Consider the following 21,007-nt stretch of genomic DNA (forward strand, 5'->3'; position numbering starts at 1 on the left):
GAAAATTCAATCTGAATTAGTTTTAAATATTCAATTGATTCAATTTAACTGTTGCATTTTTCACAAATGAACATATTCCAGCTGTGAATATCACTGCTTAACTCAAAAGTGACTTTTAGATCGTTGATTATGTTCATCAAAAATGTGTTCCCAGAACTCATGATACATATAAATTTTCCAAACTTGTTTAAAAAAAAGTTGAATTGGTAATTAATGTTTATTAGCTTTTTGTATTGCTGTAGGCTTTGAATAAATCTACTGCATCACCATGCCAGCAGGAACCTTAGTTTTTGTTGTTGTATTAATAAATAGAAAAGTGTTATTCATATTGTTAAGCCACTTTAATTTTTGCGAAGCATATGTAGGAGACATGCGGTGCGAGTGGTACACTGAAGAGGAAACGAACACATCAGTTGTCACAATTTATTTTAACAGCTACATTTCTTTTTTTTATATAACAAATAAAACAGAATCATCAAAAACATATTAAAATTCTTATCATTAAACATTTCTCATATTTAAGCGAAAATTGGCGAAAATTAGCTTAAAATGGTGAGAACTTACTTTGCTGTGAGAAGTAACTTTATAAAAACATTTATATCTGATGTGTAAAGTTTTTTACTAATTATTAATCATTACAGGTACAATGGCAGATAATAGTTGGTTATCTTCCCCTGCCAAATTCCAGGTAGCGCCACTTAACCCGGTCCATCAGCTTCCACTATACATTCTAAGATAAGCATTAACAAAAACTGGACGCGATAAACATGGAATCAAAGTTTGGATCATTAACACTGCCCGAATTAAGGGCAGAATTAAAAAAACGGGGTGCACGAACAGTTGGACGTAAAAATGAACTTGTTGAAAGGTACGTAAATTTTCCGTTACGCTGATATTCTTAGAAAAAACACACACATTTGAAAACCGAAAGTAGAATAACGCCGGGGCATATTCGTGTACGTTAATTGTCTATAAAATGCACATAATGTATCCTGCATGCATTTCGGAACGATATTTCGTTTATAATTAATGAAATATAATAGAATCTATGCTCTCTGTTCTATATCAAAATGTTTTCTGTTTAATAAGGGACAGAAAATACTTGCGTTCCCTTTGTTTCATGTACATCGGCGATTGTACATAATGTAATGGGTGGGGTTATTTTACCGATGCTTTGCTCGCGCATCTTTTATTTTAATTAGTTTCAAAAGCTAAATGTGTTTTTTTTTCAGGCTTATATCATACGAAAGAAATCAGAACTTTGGTAAAATAGAGACTTTGGAACCGGAATATCACATGAAGTTACCAGATGCCACTACATACTCTGATGTAAACTCGGACTCTAAATTTCCCAAAACAGATCTCGGAAAGGTGCAATCGTATCTGGCCCCGCTTGATAAGAATCTGGATGAACATGTGCAGAGGTTGTATAATGAACAGTTTTTAAGGTACTTCCGGATGTCACGCAGAGAAACATGTGTTTTCATTAAATCAAGCTGTCACGCAGAAATGAAGAAAGGTGTGTCCTACACAGTTGATATTGAGCTCGGCTTAGATGGGTCTATTACAGAGGCACAGTGTGAATGTGCTGCAGGAATGGGACCACAAGCTCACTGCAAACATGTTAACACGGTGCTATATGGTGCAGTTATGTTTTGCAAGAAAATGACAGTAAAGACGGAAGAATCGTGCACTCAAAAATTGCAGAGTTTTCACAAATGCAAAAAATTCATTGGAAGCCCCATAAAAGCAAATGCCTTAGATATGCCTGGAGCTGCCGAGTTGACAAACATTGACTTTGATCCCCGACCAGAAGAATTTAGAAATGCTGCCAACTATCAAGATCATTTTAGAAATGTTTGCTTAAACTTTCCAGGTATTTCGGAAATGCCAATATTTCAAACATTTGAACCTGCAAATACTAAGGCAGACTATTTGCAGACACAACATTTTTTCTGCTATATAACAATTACATTAATATATTTTATACAAGTGATATTTTGATATGCAAATAGTAAAATTACTGTATAGCTAATGTGCCATACAAGTTATTAGTCAAAATAATCTTTTAATAACATAGCAAGCATTTATATAAAAAAAGTTACATTAATGAACAGTGATAGTGTAACATATTCAATTATTACTTTAAATTTAACTTTCAAATTAATTTACATAACTCTTAAATTGCCAAATAGAAAAGTAATCATTTAACCCTTAAAAACATAGAAAAAATGTTATTTTATCTCAAACAAAAATACAATTAAATAAAATGCCTTACCTGAAGAGGAAACGAACACAGCAGTTGTCGCAATTTATTTTAACAGCTACATTTCTTTTGCTGCTAAGTGACCTTGCATGTGCTTAAATACCAAATTTCCTCCAGGTGTCTAGACCACAATAAAGGGCTTTACATTTATTAAGCAATCAAGAACAATCAAGAATATCAATTTAAGAATATAAAAGTGACAATTTAGATTTAGGAAGTTTGGGTATTATCATTATATTATGTAACACAAGCTGTCATTGTTTGCTTAAAGCTAATGGCTTAAAGTTAAGATGACTGGGTATGATTTAACAATATTATGTAAAATTTCGCTTCATTTATCTTTACAACAAATTTAACTATATTACTTTTAAATTAAAACTTAATAACATTTTAATTTATATCTATAAATATTACTTAATAATATTTCAACTTTCATAAAATTATTAAATAATCATTATTAATATGGAATGCATAACAATAATATTAAGTTCTATAATATTGCAAATATATTTTACTTGTGCACAATCTTGTTCAAAAATGGGCTTTTTTTCACATGCTATGGATTAAAAAAATATTTTCTTTAATTTATTTGATACAACAACGAATGCCATGACTAACATTATTTTATTGTTACACATACTCTTAAAATGAAATAATACCACGTTTACCTATCGTGCGTGTACTAATTGGTACGTTTCAGTGACTCAATTATTAAAATTTTACAATAATCATGAATTTTATGTTTGTAAAAAAACTTGTTTGCAAAAACTAAAGTATATTGTTTGTGATCAAATCATTTTGCATTTTCTGTAGATTATAAAAGAATATAACAATATTCATAGTAAAACATGAATCGTTCATAGCTATATATATGGGCAGAAGCGTAAGAAAACGTGTTTTTATTGAGGATACCACTGAAAATCCAGTTGAAATCGGTTGAAAACAATGTAGCGATTTTTATATTGGGGTCGAGTACGGTAAAGTACGAAAATGATTTAATTAATATTCATGATTCAACACGTTAATTCAAACCTAAACAAACAAAATTGCGAATACAGGCGAATTTAGCGGAGAGAAGGTAAGAACAAATGCAAATACATCTGTTACAGACGGAAACTGAGTTTCAAGGCTACGTTTTCTCTAAATCTATGTATTTATGTTCCATATGATCATAATGTTTAGCGAAAGCTAAATATAGATATAATTTGCATAACTCGCGACGCTGCAATGATTTTCTCCTATATCAGGTATTTATGATCATTTATATATTATTTTATCGATTCAAAACTGCTTTTTACCAGGTCAACCTCCATAAAAAATATATTTCAATGAATTTATGTAAAGTTTATTTCTCGCTATACGATTTATATGCAAAACAAGGATCTATTCTGCTAACTGGGACTTTAAGACTAATTAATTATTTACAAGACAAAAAACTCAACAATGATCGAATATGTATTTGTTTATTAAACAACAAAAGTTGAATATTAATAAACAAAAAAACACCATAAATGAGTGAAATCGCTCGCTATCGATATCACATACTTAGTTGCATGGCCGATACAGTAATTGTTTAATCAATCAAGATTATCAAATCTCGGGCACCTGTTTATTTTGCGCTTTTAAACCGCATATTGTGAGGTTGCTCATCCTTTTGTTTGCATAGGTCTTTGTTCAAGTAATGCTATTTTTAGCTCACCTGAGCACAATGTGCTCATCGTGAGGTTTTGTGATCGCCTTTAGTCCATCATGTGTTGTGCGTTGTGCAGCGTCAACATTTGCCTTGTTAACACTCTAGAAGTCACATTTATTGTCCAATCTTCATGAAATTTGGTCAGAAGATTGGTCTCAATGATATATTGGATGAGTTTGAAAATGGTTACGTTTGCTTGAAAAACATGGCTTCCAATGGGTGGGGCATTTTTCCTTAGATAATTTGAGGATACAATAAGACAGCTTACTTAGAATAGACATCCATTTTAGTTTTTTTTTATCAATTGAATATACAAAGAAGAAATTATTATGTGTACATCATGAATACAAACGACTGTATTTTGTGCAGCGTGTGGTTTTTCGAATAGATATGACAAAATACTCTGTACGGAGTATTATTATTTCTCTAGAATTTGTCGACGAGTTGAATTGTATATACCATTTCCATGCGAGAAATTTTTGAAACCCATTTATTTCTCACAAACTTAGCTTGAAAAGTGTTTTGTGTAATCTTCATGAACATCGGTATGAATATTTAACTTTAAAACTAACAAAGGGCATGTAAATTAAGCATTTATATATATGTTTCATAAAGTACTTTCATTTTTTGTGATAATAGTTTAGTTCCTTAGGGTCTCAGGTGAGCCCCTTTGGGCCCATGGTCCTCTTGTTGGGATACTGACGCTGAATTGGTCAAGGTCCCCCCGGTTACTACTTCCTCGTACCCCGAGTACTTTGAAGTATACTCCACAGTGCGCCAATTGAAAATGATACTTTTGGGTGCCCCGGTATACTTACAGGCACCCCATCTTTCGTATAAAAAAAATTTGTACCCAAAATTGTTCGTACCCATTTTTTTCGTACCCAATTGTTTTAGTTCCCAAATGTGTTTGGAACCAAAATTTTCGTACCAATTTTTTTTTTCGTACCCACATTTTTTTCTTACCTACAATTTTCATTCCCAATTTTTTATTCATACCCAAATTATTTTTGGCATAAATTTTTCATACTCAAAATTTGCGTACCCACATTTATTTTTTTCATACTAATTTTTTTTCGTACCCAAATTTTTTGTGGCATAATTTGTTCCTACCCAAAATTTTCGTACCAATATTTTTTCAGAAACCAAAATTTTCGTACCCACTTTTTTCGTTCCCAAAATTTTCGTACCCACATTTTTCTTAACCAAAATTTTCGTACCCACATTTTTTAACCCCCACTCATTCCATCCTGCAAAACCCTTAAGGTGTCGCAACTCTAGTACTATGTGTGATTCAAGGCTTAAAGGTATCTGCGTCTTCACAAAGAAACAGTGGTTTGATTTCTTCCAAGCTAGCTTTTCGGCGTTGCTGTCTTATCTATGTTTTGAGCTTTCTCTACCTTTGTAATTTCATAATAACATATCTTGATCAAAAAGTGGAGACATGAATACATTGAATTGTTGTATTTGTCAAAAGCACTAATACTGCGCGAAATAGAAAACATTTACATTAACAGGAAATTTAATTGACTATTTATTGTCTGCAATATAGCTTAAACAAAATTCTTATTCATCATGGGTTGGGGTGAACTTAATTGGGATGCAATACTGAAACGATGTTAAAAGGGGTGTGTAGCGTAAAACCATTGTACCTAAACAACGGCGAGTTGGATACATCAGTTTCACTCTTGAAATAGATACAGTTTGTGTGTGTCCCATTATGTTTTTGCACATGGTCAGCACAAGAGAGATCGTACTATAAGGTTATGTTTTATTATTTAGCAGTTACTACCATTTATAATTCTGTGAAATAGTATTTTTTAAATCTTATTAGTAGTGACCTATACTCGTCTAATTGTTTTTCAATTAATTAAACATTATTAAAATTGCTCTTTAAACTTGTTAAAGTAATAAGTTTTACACAAGCCGTCAATCCAGCGGTGCAATCTTGACCTGCCTTTCATTCCGTCTTGCAATGTATCGATGTGATTTTACGGTCAGTCCGTCTGAATCGCATTTACTTTGGCAAAACTAGAATTATCTTATGAAATATCTCAAAAGATTCGGACTATTCCATTATTGCAATGCATACATGGCATGTAAACATATATTCTTACTATGTTTTACAAGTACGTGCTTCACAGGTTTTATTGGTTTAATAAGAATTATCCTACTTACTTTAGCATGGTTTTGATTTGATTCACGATACTATAAATAATCGAGTCGAATGGCTAACTACTGAAACACTTCTGTTCGAAGAACACGTGTATTAATTTTTGGAATATGTATGGATGATTCGCGTTAGGCTTTTATGTTTGTTGTTCATGTTCACATAGTATTTCTGTGTTAATATACATAGATATATGATCAAAAGAATGTAAAATGAGAAATAAGCAACCGAAACTGGCAGAATTACTCCGTTATTAAATTTAAGAACTGCACCGATAAAGAGGATGGGATCTTTGATCTCAATAAAATATAACTGATTATCTTTCACCAACATGAAACAAAATCAACGCCTTATATCGATATTTCTGGTTTAAGTACACTTTTCTATACAAAGTAAGACACTTTATTTTTCTCGTTCATCTCTAAAGCTCTATTGTCTTCATGTATTAAAATATTGTTAATACAGTAACTTGATAACTAGATGTATTATTTCATATCACATACATTATCTAATTATTCAAGAAACTATTTCATAAACGCTACATATATATGTTTTCGGTTTCCAAAGATGTTTGTACAAGTTGTATCTGGTGGACTTTAATGGAAACAATACAATGAATATCATTTTCAAAATCAAAATTATACTTATGAAGTAACAAAAAGAAGTTGTAACAACTTTTACGTTTACCAACAGTTCAACATTTATTGAGTTACATGTATTCAGTTCTACACACACAACCAATGTACATCCTGGCACAAACAAGTAAAACAGTTCAATTTCTCAGGCTACAGTTACAGTACTGCATTAAAACCCATTCATGCCTAGCGTCCTGAAAAAAGGACATTGCAAACAGCGCAGACCCAGATGATGCGGCGTCTCATCTGTGTCTGCGCTGTTTGCTTAAAGGAATTTCAGTAAGTAATATTCTAAATATAGAAATAAATATACTTGACATCCCTAATTTTGGAAATAAATTGATCCAATTTAGAAGGATGGGACAGTCCACTAGACATAAATGGGCTAACACTGGATCAAGACCGGGTAGGGCTGTAGCAAGACCAACATTAACATTCATTTCAAGGATATCACAGCATTAATTAACAATATAAATATACACTATGTCACGTGCAATATGCACATTATCACACTAAAAAGAATATGTTCCAACAAAAACTGCATAGTTAAACAATCTGATCATAGACAAAGCAATAAAATACTATGTATTTCGTGTATATAATATTATACTTTAATATCTATACATACTTATTTAAGCACTGTTTAATATGACTAATAATATATAAAACTATTTCAATATATATGTATTTATTAATAAGTTAATAAATAAACTATAAATATTTAATATAAATTTCATAAATAAAACCTATGCTTTACATGTTTAACGTGAACACATATTTTATTCAAACAATAAATACATAGCAGTTGAGCAGTTGTTATGTAGCGCGAAATGTACTTTTGGATCACATAGGATAGTTTCCAAGTATAGGACAGATACATTTAAACATATTAAGTTATCAGTGGAAAAGCTATATCCAAAGGGAATTTGAGTATACATAATACATTTGTTGATCTTATTGCTAATATAACATATTATCACAATGTCATTGCAGGCGTCGCTGGTGGTTCAACTGCACATTTCTCATTGCAACGGAATAACAACTATTAAAAGACTACACAGCAGCTATAATGATATTTAAAACTACGTAAATGTGAATGCTGATATATTTATATGCATAGTTTACCATTTTGACTAATGCCGAGTACAAAATGTAAGAGGATTAAATATTCAGCAACACAATTTGAATCTACACATGTAAAATGTCAGCAGTACCAACAATAATGTATAACAATAAAATATAGATACAACACAAAGTAAATAGATGACAAGTATCAGCATTAACATCAGATCATGTTAGTGTTATTACTATCAATTGTCTAAGTTGTTTCCTCTATTCGATTTTTTAAAATTATTAAAAACTGGGACTATTTCAATACCATTTCACATTCAAAGTTTCATTTAAAATCAATATACAAAACCATGCTAAAATAATGTTTTGTCTACAGATTTCATTCATAAGATGTATATTGTTTTTGATTTACTTTTGAAATAAATCTAATTAGTTTATTTTAAAATGCATAACACCAGAATGTGTCACAGGCACTGATACCTCACAACACATGTTTGGACACAGAAAAGTCAACTACATATTCCACAGTGGACAAACAGACAATGGCGATAGTACTGTTAAATAATTAATTTAATGTTTTATGTTGAAAAGTGTAAAATGCCAGGTTTGTATCAAGAGACAGATAGGACAGATGACAATTCTGGTGATTTCAGTTTAAATTACAAAATGCATGACATGTCACAAAGTGAAAGAGTTATTTGTAATAATAAATGCCATCGTAACAACCCAAGGTTTGGTAGAATGCTGCATGTAACATACATCAGGCAACAATACTTTTACTGGTGCTCACAGTTATTGGTCAAAGAAATTCAAAGCTGTCTCACATTATTGTGATATGCAGACTTGATCTGTCAGGAAACATTTGTACATGTTAAATGCATGAATCTTAATGCACAAGGGTTTGCCTGTTTATTGTGCCTGGTAGCAACCTACACTGTCACAACAATGTCTGAGCTTACCTCACTTCAATTATATGAGCCTTCCTCTGGGAAAACTAGGCTTAATGCATGTGCCTAAAGTGTCGTCCAAGAGTAGTCTGTGCAGTATGCATGTACCTAAAGTGTTGTCCAAGAGTAGTCTGTGCAGTATGCATGTGCCTAAAGTGTCGTCCATGAGTAGCATGTGTAGTATGCATAAGCCTGAAGTGTCGTCCAAGAGTAGCCTGTGCAGTATGAATGTGCCTAAAGTGTCGTCCATGAGTAGCATGTGCAGTATGCATAAGCCTGAAGTGTTGTCCATGAGTAGCATGTGCAGTATGCATAAGCCTGAAGTGTTGTCCATGAGTAGCATGTGCAGTATGCATAAGCCTGAAGTGTTGTCCATGAGTAGCATGTGCAGTATGCATAAGCCTGAAGTGTTGTCCATGAGTAGCATGTGCAGTATGCATGTGCCTAAAGTGTTGTCCATGAGTAGCATGTGCAGTATGCATGTGCCTAAAGTGTTGTCCATGAGTAGCATGTGCAGTATGCATAAGCCTGAAGTGTTGTCCAAGAGTAGCATGTGTAGTATGCATGTGCCTAAAGTGTTGTCCATGAGTAGCATGTGCAGTATGCATAAGCCTGAAGTGTTGTCCAAGAGTAGCATGTGTAGTATGCATAAGCCTGAAGTGTCGTCCAAGAGTAGCATGTGCAGTATGCATAAGCCTGAAGTGTTGTCCAAGAGTAGCATGTGTAGTATGCATAAGCCTGAAGTGTCGTCCAAGAGTAGCATGTGCAGTATGCATAAGCCTGAAGTGTTGTCCAAGAGTAGCATGTGCAGTATGCACAGGCTTATCAGGAACAACATTTTTACCATGTATTGTATTTTTCATTTAAATGAAGTTTCTTCTTAGGGAAAACCGAGAAAGTGTTGTCCCTGATTAGCATGTGCAGACAGCACAGACTTATCTGGCAAGCCACACCGTGTACCAGTATTAGCATGTGCAGACAGCACAGACTTATCTGGCAAGCCACACCGTGTACCAGTATAAGCATGTGCCGACAGCACAGACTTATCTGGCAAGCCACACCGTGTACCAGTATTAGCATGTGCCGACAGCACAGACTTATCTGGCAAGCCACACCGTGTACCAGTATTAGCATGTGCAGACAGCACAGACTTATCTGGCAAGCCACACCGTGTACCAGTATTAAGACAGCACAGACTTATCTGGCAAGCCACACCGTGTACCAGTATTAAGACAGCACAGACTTATCTGGCAAGCCACACCGTGTACCAGTATTAGCATGTGCCGACAGCACAGACTTATCTGGCAAGCCACACCTTGTACCAGTATTAGCATGTGCAGACAGCACAGACTTATCTGGCAAGCCACACCGTGTACCAGTATTAGCATGTGCAGACAGCACAGACTTATCTGGCAAGCCACACTGTGTACCAGTATTAGCATGTGCCGACAGCACAGACTTATCTGGCAAGCCACACCGTGTACCAGTATTAGCATGTGCAGACAGCACAGACTTATCTGGCAAGCCACACCGTGTACCAGTATTAGCATGTGCAGACAGCACAGACTTATCTGGCAAGCCACACCTTGTACCAGTATTAAGACAGCACAGACTTATCTGGCAAGCCACACCGTGTACCAGTATTAGCATGTGCCGACAGCACAGACTTATCTGGCAAGCCACACCGTGTACCAGTATTAGCATGTGCAGACAGCACAGACTTATCTGGCAAGCCACACCGTGTACCAGTATTAAGACAGCACAGACTTATCTGGCAAGCCACACCGTGTACCAGTATTAAGACAGCACAGACTTATCTGGCAAGCCACACCGTGTACCAGTATTAAGACAGCACAGACTTATCTGGCAAGCCACACCGTGTACCAGTATTAAGACAGCACAGACTTATCTGGCAAGCCACACCGTGTACCAGTATTAAGACAGCACAGACTTATCTGGCAAGCCACACCGTGTACCAGTATTAAGACAGCACAGACTTATCTGGCAAGCCACACCGTGTACCAGTATTAGCATGTGCAGACAGCACAGACTTATCTGGCAAGCCACACCATGTACCAGTATTAAGACAGCACAGACTTATCTGGCAAGCCACACCGTGTACCAGTATTAAGACAGCACAGACTTATCTGGCAAGCCAAACTGTGTACCAGTATTAGCATGTGCAGCCAGCACAGACTTATCTGGCAAGCCACACTGGGTACCAGTTTTAAGCCCAGATTTCCCAGAATGAGGCTAATATGCAACCGAGGCATGAAAATGAGCATACTATCAACTGTGAGTACAAACATCAGGCCAAGCAATCTCATTTCTGTGTGGCCCTTCTCACAAAGGCAGACTGTGTGGGTCTCTTTGGGGCATTGGGCCGCAGTTTGTCAGCAGTCTCCAGCCTCACGTCCCTGTCAGGCTTGGCGGCAGTGGCGGGCGGGGCGGTCTGGGGGCGGGTTATGCGCGGGAAGCGCTGTGAGAACCAGGACTCATACTCCTCCACGGTCATCTCCACGATGTGCTCCCTACAGAACTCTATGGCCGCTGTGATGTCGGGGCTGCAGATCTCCCATTCACGCAGGCCCTCTAGCACCTTGATGAACTTGTAGATACTTTGCTTGCCTGAACCCTCAACCTGCAACATAAACATGGGTACAGGGTCTGGGACTGCATTGCCACAAAGTCACAGACTGCATTGGCACAAAGGAAGGGACTGCACTTTTACAATGTAAAGGACTGCATTTTTACAATGTAAGGTACTGCATTTTTACAATGAAAGGGACTGCATTTTCACAAAATTAGGGACTGCATTTTCACAAAATCAGGGACTGCATTTTCACAAAGTCAGGGACTGCATTTTCACAAAGTCAGGGACTGAACGGGAACACAATATTTTATGGAATGATTTCAGAGATAAATTAATGGCTATCAAGAAATTTTGAGTTAAAACCCTTGATATTGTTATTATATATGACTATTGTTTTTGGCATTTTAGGTCAAGACACACCATATTTTACCATCTGTACACTGTTCCAGCCCCCTGTGGCTACAAATAAGGTAATATGGACATTCTTTGCTGGTTTCTAAGAAACAATAAACAGCAGGTGTGTGCTGCTTGTTGTCATAACTTTTAGCCCTGATTTGGCTTTGAGGAACTTCCTTAACTCTAAACTGCACAGCAAAGCTCTTCTTCTGTTTGTTGCCAGAGTGACATTGACCCTGTTCCCAACCACTTCCAAACACATACCTCTCCAACAGGGCGTCACCATTGGTATAAAAATGCTGAGCTTATAAGGGCACAAGAGTAAAGCCTCTTTAGTGTTTTTTTGTGTTCTTTTTTTAAAGATTTTGTTACAATACCTTGCGTAAGTCATTTAGATGTAGTTTTATAACAACGCATACCTGCATCAAGACAGATTTCTAATAGTTGTAACTAACACATTATATTAAATTCATTTTAAAAACTTAAACCAATACTATTTAGCAAACTTTCATTGGTTATCTATCACTCACAAGTAAAATTCACCAAAATGTTCCGATCACCCAACAAAACGAAGTTAATACAGAATAACACTACTACAACCACACAGAACATTGACTTGGAAACAGTGACAACAACAACAACAAATCTACACATGGTATTGACATTACATTAACAAACATTCCATGAAATAAGCTTACAGCTCAGTAAGGGATGTTAAAACTACAAAGATTTGTAGTATTTTAACCTATTAGAAAAACCTCTGAATAAATGAAAAGCTGTGTCTTTTGTTTGTTAAAAAACACCATTTTCAACATTTTCACCATTTTCAAAAGTATTTTAATCATATCAAGGTCATCTGTTGACCTACTAGCACTTGTTTGTTTAAGGCTTGCAAAGTGGATCTTACATGTAATCTAGAAATTGCACATACTTATGCCAGTTACTGACACATGGCTGGCCTACTTAAATCCGAGGTAGGGGAATCGGACACTTGCATTAAAACAACTTGACCATTGTACCCAACACAAGTAATGATTCCCGGCTGGGAATTAAAGCCAGATTGACAGTACCAGCACTGTTGAAATAAAGCATGCCAAAAAGCAGTCACCATGAAAGGTTGTCATCATGTACCAGACAGGTAAACAAGACATCAACTTGGCTACAGGAAGTAAACAAGACATCAACTTGGCTACAGAAGGTAAACAGTGTGAAGAATACATTAAGGTATATCTATCATGTGACTAAAATATATACACATACAAATAAAACAAAAAATATTAAATGGCCAGTCTTGGTATAAAATATAGATACGGTATATATAGTATTATCTTTAGGAAATAAATGCAAGACATTTTCATATACATGTAGGCTTGACCTTCTACAAACAGTTAGAAGCACGCAAAGTTGTCAAAGAATGTATGCCATCAATCTACTCTAAAATGCATGAACAGATCAGACTAACTGAACATATATCATAAAAGGGCCATGATGTCCATCAAGTTCTCATCTGAGTCTGATTGTCAAAGACTCCACCAGGGTATACCTAGTTTCTTTAACAACACTTGACCCAAATTAAAACATGGCCTTGATAGTTGCCAAGTATTCTTATCAGGTTTTATGGAAATTGAGAATATATGCATGAAATTGGGCATTTAAGCACATTCTTCTTTGCACTGAACAAAAATCTTATTGTTTAATATGTAAAATGTTAACTATTTGATGATAAAACTTATAAATTTGAAAAATCAAAACATTAACATATAATTTAAATGGATATTACAATTCTAAAACTATTATATTTAGACTTGCCATCACTATTAGTTAATGATCAATTGGGAAATTTAGACTGGCGATGTTTTTTGAAACAGGGAATAGGATCCAATAATGGCTATACATCAGTCCAAAAAGCTGGAATTAGAAAAATTGGGCCTAGATATTGTCAAGATAAAAATTCTAACAGTGTTTCATAAAGATTATGCCATAAATGTTAGTTGTAGAGTGTTACCAAGGTCTTTATAAGATTGATCTGGTAATGTTATTTGTGGATGCATATGACTAAGATTCAAACTTGGGATAACTACCGGTATTGTAAAACTCAACATTTTGTACCAAGTTTCATCCAAATTTAGTCATAAAAGTGACCTCTAGAGTGTTGAAAAGGTTTTTCTAATATTTGACCTGGATATTGCCTTTAAGAAGGCATGTGAACCTGATTGAAAAATGGCATTGGTGAAGATACATATTGCGACAAAATTTCATTAAGATTTAGTCATAAATGTGACGTCTACAATTGTAACATGACTGTATTTTCTAAGCTTCGACCTGGTGATCAAGTTTTTGGACACAAGTGACAAAGATTCAAATTCAGCTTTATATTGTCAGGTTAAACATTCTTAACAAGTTTCATCATCGTGATGAAATACCTGGCCTTTAGAGTGATAAAAAGCTAACCAAGAAACAGCCCAACACATGAGGCACAACACAGGACATTTGGTGATCTCATAAGCTAACATTCAGCACTTCATGCCCTGGTGGCCTCAAAACAAACAGAAATAAGTACCATATAAGTTCATAAAATAATAATAGGAAAGTCAAGTAATTGCTGCAAAAGTACACAAATATGAAGGACTGTACAGACTTGTGAAATACAGAAGATAAAAATATCTACGCAGTGATGAACACATTTATTCTACACGGTTTACGGTTTGACATGGTGGTGTTGTGTGTGACATGGTGGTGTTGTGTGTGACATAGTGTTGTTATGTGTGACATGGTGGTGTTGTGTGTGACAAAGTGGTGTTATGAGTGACATAGTGGTGTTGTATGTGACATGGTGGTGTTGTGTGTGACAGTTTTGTTATGTGTGACATGGTGTTGTTGTGTGTACCATAGTGTTGTTATGTGTGACATGGTGGTGTTGTGTGTGACATGGTGGTGTTGTGTGTGACATAGTGTTGTTATGTGTGACATGGTGGTGTTGTGTGTGACAAAGTGGTGTTATGAGTGACATAGTGGTGTTGTATGTGACATGGTGGTGTTGTGTGTGACAGTGTTGTTATGTGTGACATGGTGTTGTTGTGTGTGCCATAGTGTTGCTATGTGTGACATGGTGGTGTTGTGTGTGACATGGTGTTGTTGTGTGTGACATGGTGGTGTTGTGTGTGACATGGTGGTGTTGTGTGTGACATAGTGTTGTTATGTGTGACATGGTGGTGTTGTGTGTGACAAAGTGGTGTTATGAGTGACATAGTGGTGTTGTATGTGACATGGTGGTGTTGTGTGTGACAGTGTTGTTATGTGTGACATGGTGTTGTTGTGTGTGCCATAGTGTTGTTATGTGTGACATGGTGGTGTTGTGTGTGACATGGTGGTGTTGTGTGTGACATGGTGGTGTTGTATGTGACATTGTGGTGTTGTGTGTGACATAGTGTTGTTATGTGTGACATGGTGGTGTTGTATGTGACATGGTGGTATTGTGTGTTACATAGTGTTGTTATGTGTGACATGGTGATGTTGTGTGTGACATAGTGTTGTTATGTGTGACATAGTGTTGTTATGTGTGACATGGTGGTGTTGTATGTGGCATGGTGTTGTTGTATGTTACATAGTGTTGTTATGTGTGACATGGTGGTGTTGTGTGTGACAAAGTGTTGGTTTGTGTGACATGGTTGTGTTGTGTATGACATGGTGGTGTTGTGTTTGATATGGTGGTATTGTATGTGACATGGTGGTGTTGCGTGTGACATAGTGTTGTTGTGTGTGGCATGGTGGTGTTGTGTGTGACATAGTGTTGTTGTGTGTGACATGGTGGGGTTGTATGTGACATGGTGGTGTTGTGTGTGACATGGTGGTGTTGTGTGTGACATGGTGGTGGTGTGTGTGACATGGTGGTGTTTTGTGTGACATGGTGGTGTTGTGTGTGACATGGTGGTGTTGTGTGTGACATGGTGGTGTTGTGTGTGACATGGTGGTGGTGTGTGTGACATAGTGTTGATGTGTGTGACATTGTGGTGTTGTGTGTGACATAGTGTTGTTGTGTTTGACATGGTGGTGTTGTCTTTGACATGGTGTTGTTGTTTCTGTGCCAACTTTTGTTCAGTTAATCATCATTTCCAGACCAACAAACAGGAGTAACAACAGAACAACAACTATTTCTGTTACAAGTGTACTTTAAACTCTTTGTTGGACACATTGTTACTAATATTTACAAACAAAACATTGTCTACTGTATACAAACCAATGCAACAGGGTTGTTGCTCCGTGCCGTAAAAGGCTATAAGAACACAAAGCAGTACCGTAAATAACATAACAAAACAGAAGCTTATGGCACAATCAGTTAAAACAGCAAACTGTTGTGCAACTACTAAGACTACAACAAAACAATTGTGAATACTATCTGATAGGCCACTGAAAGGAGATTTAAACTAATAAAGATCATGTTACAAGCATTTCAATTCCTTGAGTTAAATCAAATTTTATTGTCCACCGGTAGGCCTTTTCCTTAAAGGAATTAATTGAACAAAGACATTTCATCAGTTGTAATGTTTTATACCCGTTTTCACATTCAGTTCACTAATTACCCAGAAGCCAAATCAGCCAAGATATTGTCAAGATGAATATTTCCGCCAAGTTTCAGCAAATTTGAGTTGCCAATGTGGCTTAAATACTCATAACAAGAATTTTCTACGATTTGACCTGTTGAACTATTTGTTTACACATGGCCCAGATGCAATATTGGCCTAGATATTATTAATATAATGTTCTGACCAAGTTTCATTATTACCGAGTTATAAATAATGCTTTTAGAATTATAACAAGGTTTTTGTAAGATTTGACTGTATAACCTAGTTTTTTTACTAATATGCCCCAGATTTGTCTTGACTTTGCCATGATATTGTCAAAACAAATGTTCTGACCACGGTTCATCAAGATTGGATGACAAATGTGGCCATTAGAGTGGTATTAATGAACTAAAAGTTTACAACGCTCAACACATGACTCCATACAAAGACTGGCCATACTAGCTCATCATGCACTTTGTGCTCAGGTGAGCTAAAAATAGACAGCTACTTTGCTTATAAAGTTTTTTCTCTGAAAATTAAACTTGCTTTGCTAGAATTTTTATAATTGCTCAAACAAAATTTGTATAATTGCTGAATCAAACAAACCTTTACAAATGCAAACACTGTATGCATTAAAGTGGCATTGATATTAATGTGGTGCACAAATATATCCCACATCTGACGAACAACAAATCATACATGTACAAAGAATACAAAATATAGCAATAAAAAAAGCAAAACTGTGTCAAAAAATAATGTTACACATGATAAAAACGAAGCTGATATTATTTTTGAATGTGATGAAAACAGCATTACCAATATCATATCAAGCCCATCATCCACCTGAAAATGATTCCAGATTCACATTATATCAACAAGACCTTAGAGTTCAATCTTGTGCCCAACTCAGCCTAGAGGTCTGCAGACGGCACAATAATCACTACTAGTAGTGCCAATACCTCAGATTGCCCAGACTCCATATTAATCCAACAATTCCTAGACTTGTAGTCGAATGATAAAAATAGTCTTAAAACTGTAATGTTCTAAATGTTCTAAAGATTGTTTAGTCTAAATTGACATTTTAGACCTCAAATTACATCCTTCTTGAGGTATAATAGTTTGCTTCTGACAAAAGCACCATTTTTTGCATGCATCTATTCAAACTCTTGGGATTCCTTGGGTCTAAAACTATAATTTATACTTGAGACTTAGAATGGGTTGGTGACAAGAGCTGTCAGAGGACAGCGCGCTCCACTATTCGAGTGCTTGACAGTATTACGTAAGCCATGATGGGGAAATTGTTCATATTCAATAATTTATTAGATGATCTTTCAAAAATAAAAAAAGGAAAAAAACTTTTTGGGGGGGAGGTAGGGGGGGTTGAGAGGGGGTATAATGTGGAGTGTGGTCATTTATAAGGCGATCTTTCAAAAATAAAAAATAAAAAAAAAATTGGGGGGGGGGGAGGGGGAGGGGGGTTGAGAGGGGGGTTTAATGTGGGGTGTGGTCATTTATTAGATAATCTTTCAAAAATAAAAAAATGAAAAACAATAAAAAAAAATTGGTGGGGGTGGGGGGGGGGGGGGGGCAGGGATTCTGGGTTGGGGCATGGGGTATTGTTTGGTAGGAATCCATTGTGGTATTCAGGTAAGTGTTGTTTTGTCAAAGTATTAATAAAATCTGATCATAAATAAATAAGTTATGGCAATTTAAGCAAAATGTTCAATTATCTAAGTATAAAAGGGGCCATGGTTCTGTCAAAATGCTTGATACAGTTGTCTGCTCTTGTTTATAGGTTGGGGTCATGTTGGTTAACAAGTATGCAAAATATGAAAGCAATATGTCAAAGGACATAGGAAATATTTGGGGTAGTACGCAAACTTTAACATGGCTTTATCAATAATATGCATATTGTAAGTATAAAAGGGGCAATAATTATGTCAAAATGCTTGATACAGTGATCTGCTCTTGTTTATAGGTTGGGGAATGGATACGGGAACGGCAACGCCCGGGTGAGTAGGATAGCTCCACTATATATATTTCATATATAATAGTCGAGCTAAAAATGGGCCCTGATCTAAAGGTATACATCAATTAATGAGTAATTTGGTAAAGTGAACTCCATTAATTAAATTAATTATGCAAATATAATTAAAATGGATACTTAAGTTTCTCACATTTAAACTACCTGCTTTTTTTACAGACGCAAAGATCAAGTGAAAAGGTCCAGTGCAACAACAGTTGAACAGTTAGATAATTCTTACCAGACCAAAGTTAGCCAGTTTCTGGAGTATTTTCCCGTAGTACCATTCCTTCTTCAACTCCTCAGGGATCTTGTCCAGCAGGTCTGTGTACCTAAAAACAAGGGGTCCATGGTTAACTGGACACACATTGAGTAGTGATGCAGGTTTCTTTTATACCTTATGATAAAATATGACATTTCTGCAGTGAAATAACAGCAGTGAAAAGAACAAATTGTTATTTTCACCGGTGAAAAGAACAAATTTTCGGAACTCCTTTTTCTATTTTTAGATTATCATAAATAATTATATATATTTTTTCTATGATCACGAGTAAATTAAAATCGACATTCCACTGAATCCAACAAACTTTCTGTTTATTTTATGCTTTTTCATCGTTTATTTACATTGTAAAAGAGTTTAACCTGAGAATTTCGCTGGTATAATGACGTCATTTCGTCACATTAATGAGGTCATTTTGTGTTTTGAAATGTATTGTGGCAAGCCACGGGAGAAACTTCAAGAAAGGGTTACTTTTCAGCGAAAGGGAAACAAACTGAACTGAAAATTCATTCCCATGAAGAGGCTCTGCATTGGTTATCACAAATAAGGCTCTTCTGTTACAGCAAACATATGGAATCTGAAGCATTGGAATGTGGTAGACTACAGGAAAGTATTGAAAATCAGGTTGTGAAAGTGAAAAGCTCTGCTAAGCAGACAACAATTGACTCATTCTTTAAGTAAACATCAAGGATCATGATGAAAAGCACATGTATTTTCACTTCTTGTATGAACAACTTGAAATACTATCTTTGTACAATGTATAAATGTATAAATACAATGTATAAACTGATAACTGTTATATTGTATGCAAAAAGATTAAAGTTCATTTAATATATTTACGTTGTTGTAATTATATGTCCATCAAATTCATGAAAACTCAGAATTAAGACCACCTCGCTATTAAGACCACTTTTGAAAAGTCCCACAAGTAGTCTTAATAGTGAGGTTTCACTGTAATGAGTAAACAACATATGGAGGTCCAATTGTCCAATCTGTGTCCTCACCAGTTTCCTTTAGCCGAGGACTTCTTACGATCCTCAATTGGTTTACGCAGCCTCTGCCAGGACTCGGTGCGCATGTCCTGGACTGCACGATGGAAGCTGCTCCCGTGACGCATGCCCTGCAGGCTGATGAACTTGCTCTTGCATACAGCCAACCTCTGACTGAAGACAGAGAGGGAACATACTGAGAGGCTATGAAGATAGAGATGAAACACACTGCAAGGACGCAGTAAATTGGCCTTGGTAGGGGTAACATGGAAGTATGAGATCCATTTGTGGTTGGATGGCTTCAGTAGGAAATGGTCTAGTCTCATAACATTTACATTTCTTTAAAATAAAATTCACTTTTGATTTGTCAGTTCAGTCTATTCTTGAGATAAAGACATTTTGTAATGAATACGTCAGTGAACAAGAGCACCGCATAACAGGTGCAACGCTCGGCTGCGAAAGCTTGTCAGATTTTTATTTTTTTTAGAGTTCACAGCGACCTTGACCTATGACCTAGTGGCCCAAAATGGGTGTGGCATGTAGAACTCATCAAGGTGCATCTACATATGACGTTTCACAGTTGTAGGTGGAAGCACTTTGATTTTAGAGCAAATGTAAAGGCTTTAGCACGACGCCAGCGGACGGCGGACGACCAGCAGGCTATGACAATACCTCGGGTTTTCTCCGAAAACAGCCTCGCTAAAAATGGGTGTGGCGTGTAGAACTCATCAAGGTGCATTTACATTTGAAGTTTCAAAGTTGAAGGTGGAAGCACTGTGATGTTAGAGGCAAAGTTTAAGTTTTATATTAGAGGTCAAAGTGACCTTGACCTTTGACCTAGTGACCCAAAAATGGGTGTGGTGTGTAGAAGTCATCAAGGTGCATGTACATATGAAGTTTCAAAGTTGTAGGTGGAATCACTATGATGTTAGAGGCAAAATTAAAGTTTTATATTAGAGGTCACAGTGACCTTGACCTTTGACCTAGTGACCCATAAATGGGTGGGGCATGTAGAAGTCATCAAGGTGCATGTACATATGAAGTTTCAAAGTTGTAGGTGGAAGCATTATGATGTTAGAGGCAAGGTTAAAGTTTTATATAAGAGGTCATAGTGACCTTGACCTTTGACCTAGTGACCCATAAATGGGTGTGGCATGTAGAACTCATCAAGGTGCATGTACATATGAAGTTAAAGTTTCAAAGTTGTAGGTGGAAGCACTGTGATGTTAGAGGCAAAGTTAAAGTTTTACATCAAAGGTCACAGTGACCTTGACCTTTGACCTAGTGACCCAAAAATGGGTGTGGCGTGTAGAAGTCATCAAGGTGCATGTACATATGAAGTTTCAAATTTGTAGGTGGAAGCACTATGATGTTAGAGGCAA

The 21,007-nt window shown here is 36.1% G+C and overlaps 2 protein-coding genes across 7 annotated transcripts in view; one reads left to right on the forward strand and one right to left on the reverse strand.

The window, feature by feature from the left end:
- Positions 1 to 665: 665 nt before the first annotated feature.
- On the forward strand, positions 666 to 2,004 carry LOC127865795 (uncharacterized). The gene is made up of 2 exons (XM_052405763.1): positions 666 to 868; positions 1,233 to 2,004. Exons 1-2 carry the CDS (start codon positions 768 to 770, stop codon positions 2,002 to 2,004), a joined length of 873 nt encoding a protein of 290 aa, XP_052261723.1. The 5' UTR covers positions 666 to 767.
- A 4,807-nt stretch (positions 2,005 to 6,811) lies between these two features.
- Positions 6,812 to 21,007, reverse strand: part of LOC127864576 (coiled-coil domain-containing protein 60-like) — a 58,785-nt gene continuing 44,589 nt past the window's right edge. For all 6 annotated transcript variants that reach the window (XM_052404315.1, XM_052404312.1, XM_052404313.1 and 3 more), the window contains 5 exons: positions 19,641 to 19,799; positions 18,598 to 18,688; positions 10,898 to 11,423; positions 10,152 to 10,367; positions 6,812 to 10,097 (listed from right to left, as the gene is read on the reverse strand). In XM_052404315.1, the coding sequence (XP_052260275.1) occupies positions 11,106 to 11,423; positions 18,598 to 18,688; positions 19,641 to 19,799 (568 nt within the window). In that variant the 3' untranslated portion in view covers positions 6,812 to 10,097; positions 10,152 to 10,367; positions 10,898 to 11,105. The remainder of the gene's footprint in view (positions 10,098 to 10,151; positions 10,368 to 10,897; positions 11,424 to 18,597; positions 18,689 to 19,640; positions 19,800 to 21,007) is intronic.

Source organism: Dreissena polymorpha, chromosome 1, assembly GCF_020536995.1.
Source record: "Dreissena polymorpha isolate Duluth1 chromosome 1, UMN_Dpol_1.0, whole genome shotgun sequence".
Classification (NCBI taxonomy): Eukaryota; Metazoa; Mollusca; class Bivalvia; order Myida; family Dreissenidae; genus Dreissena; species Dreissena polymorpha.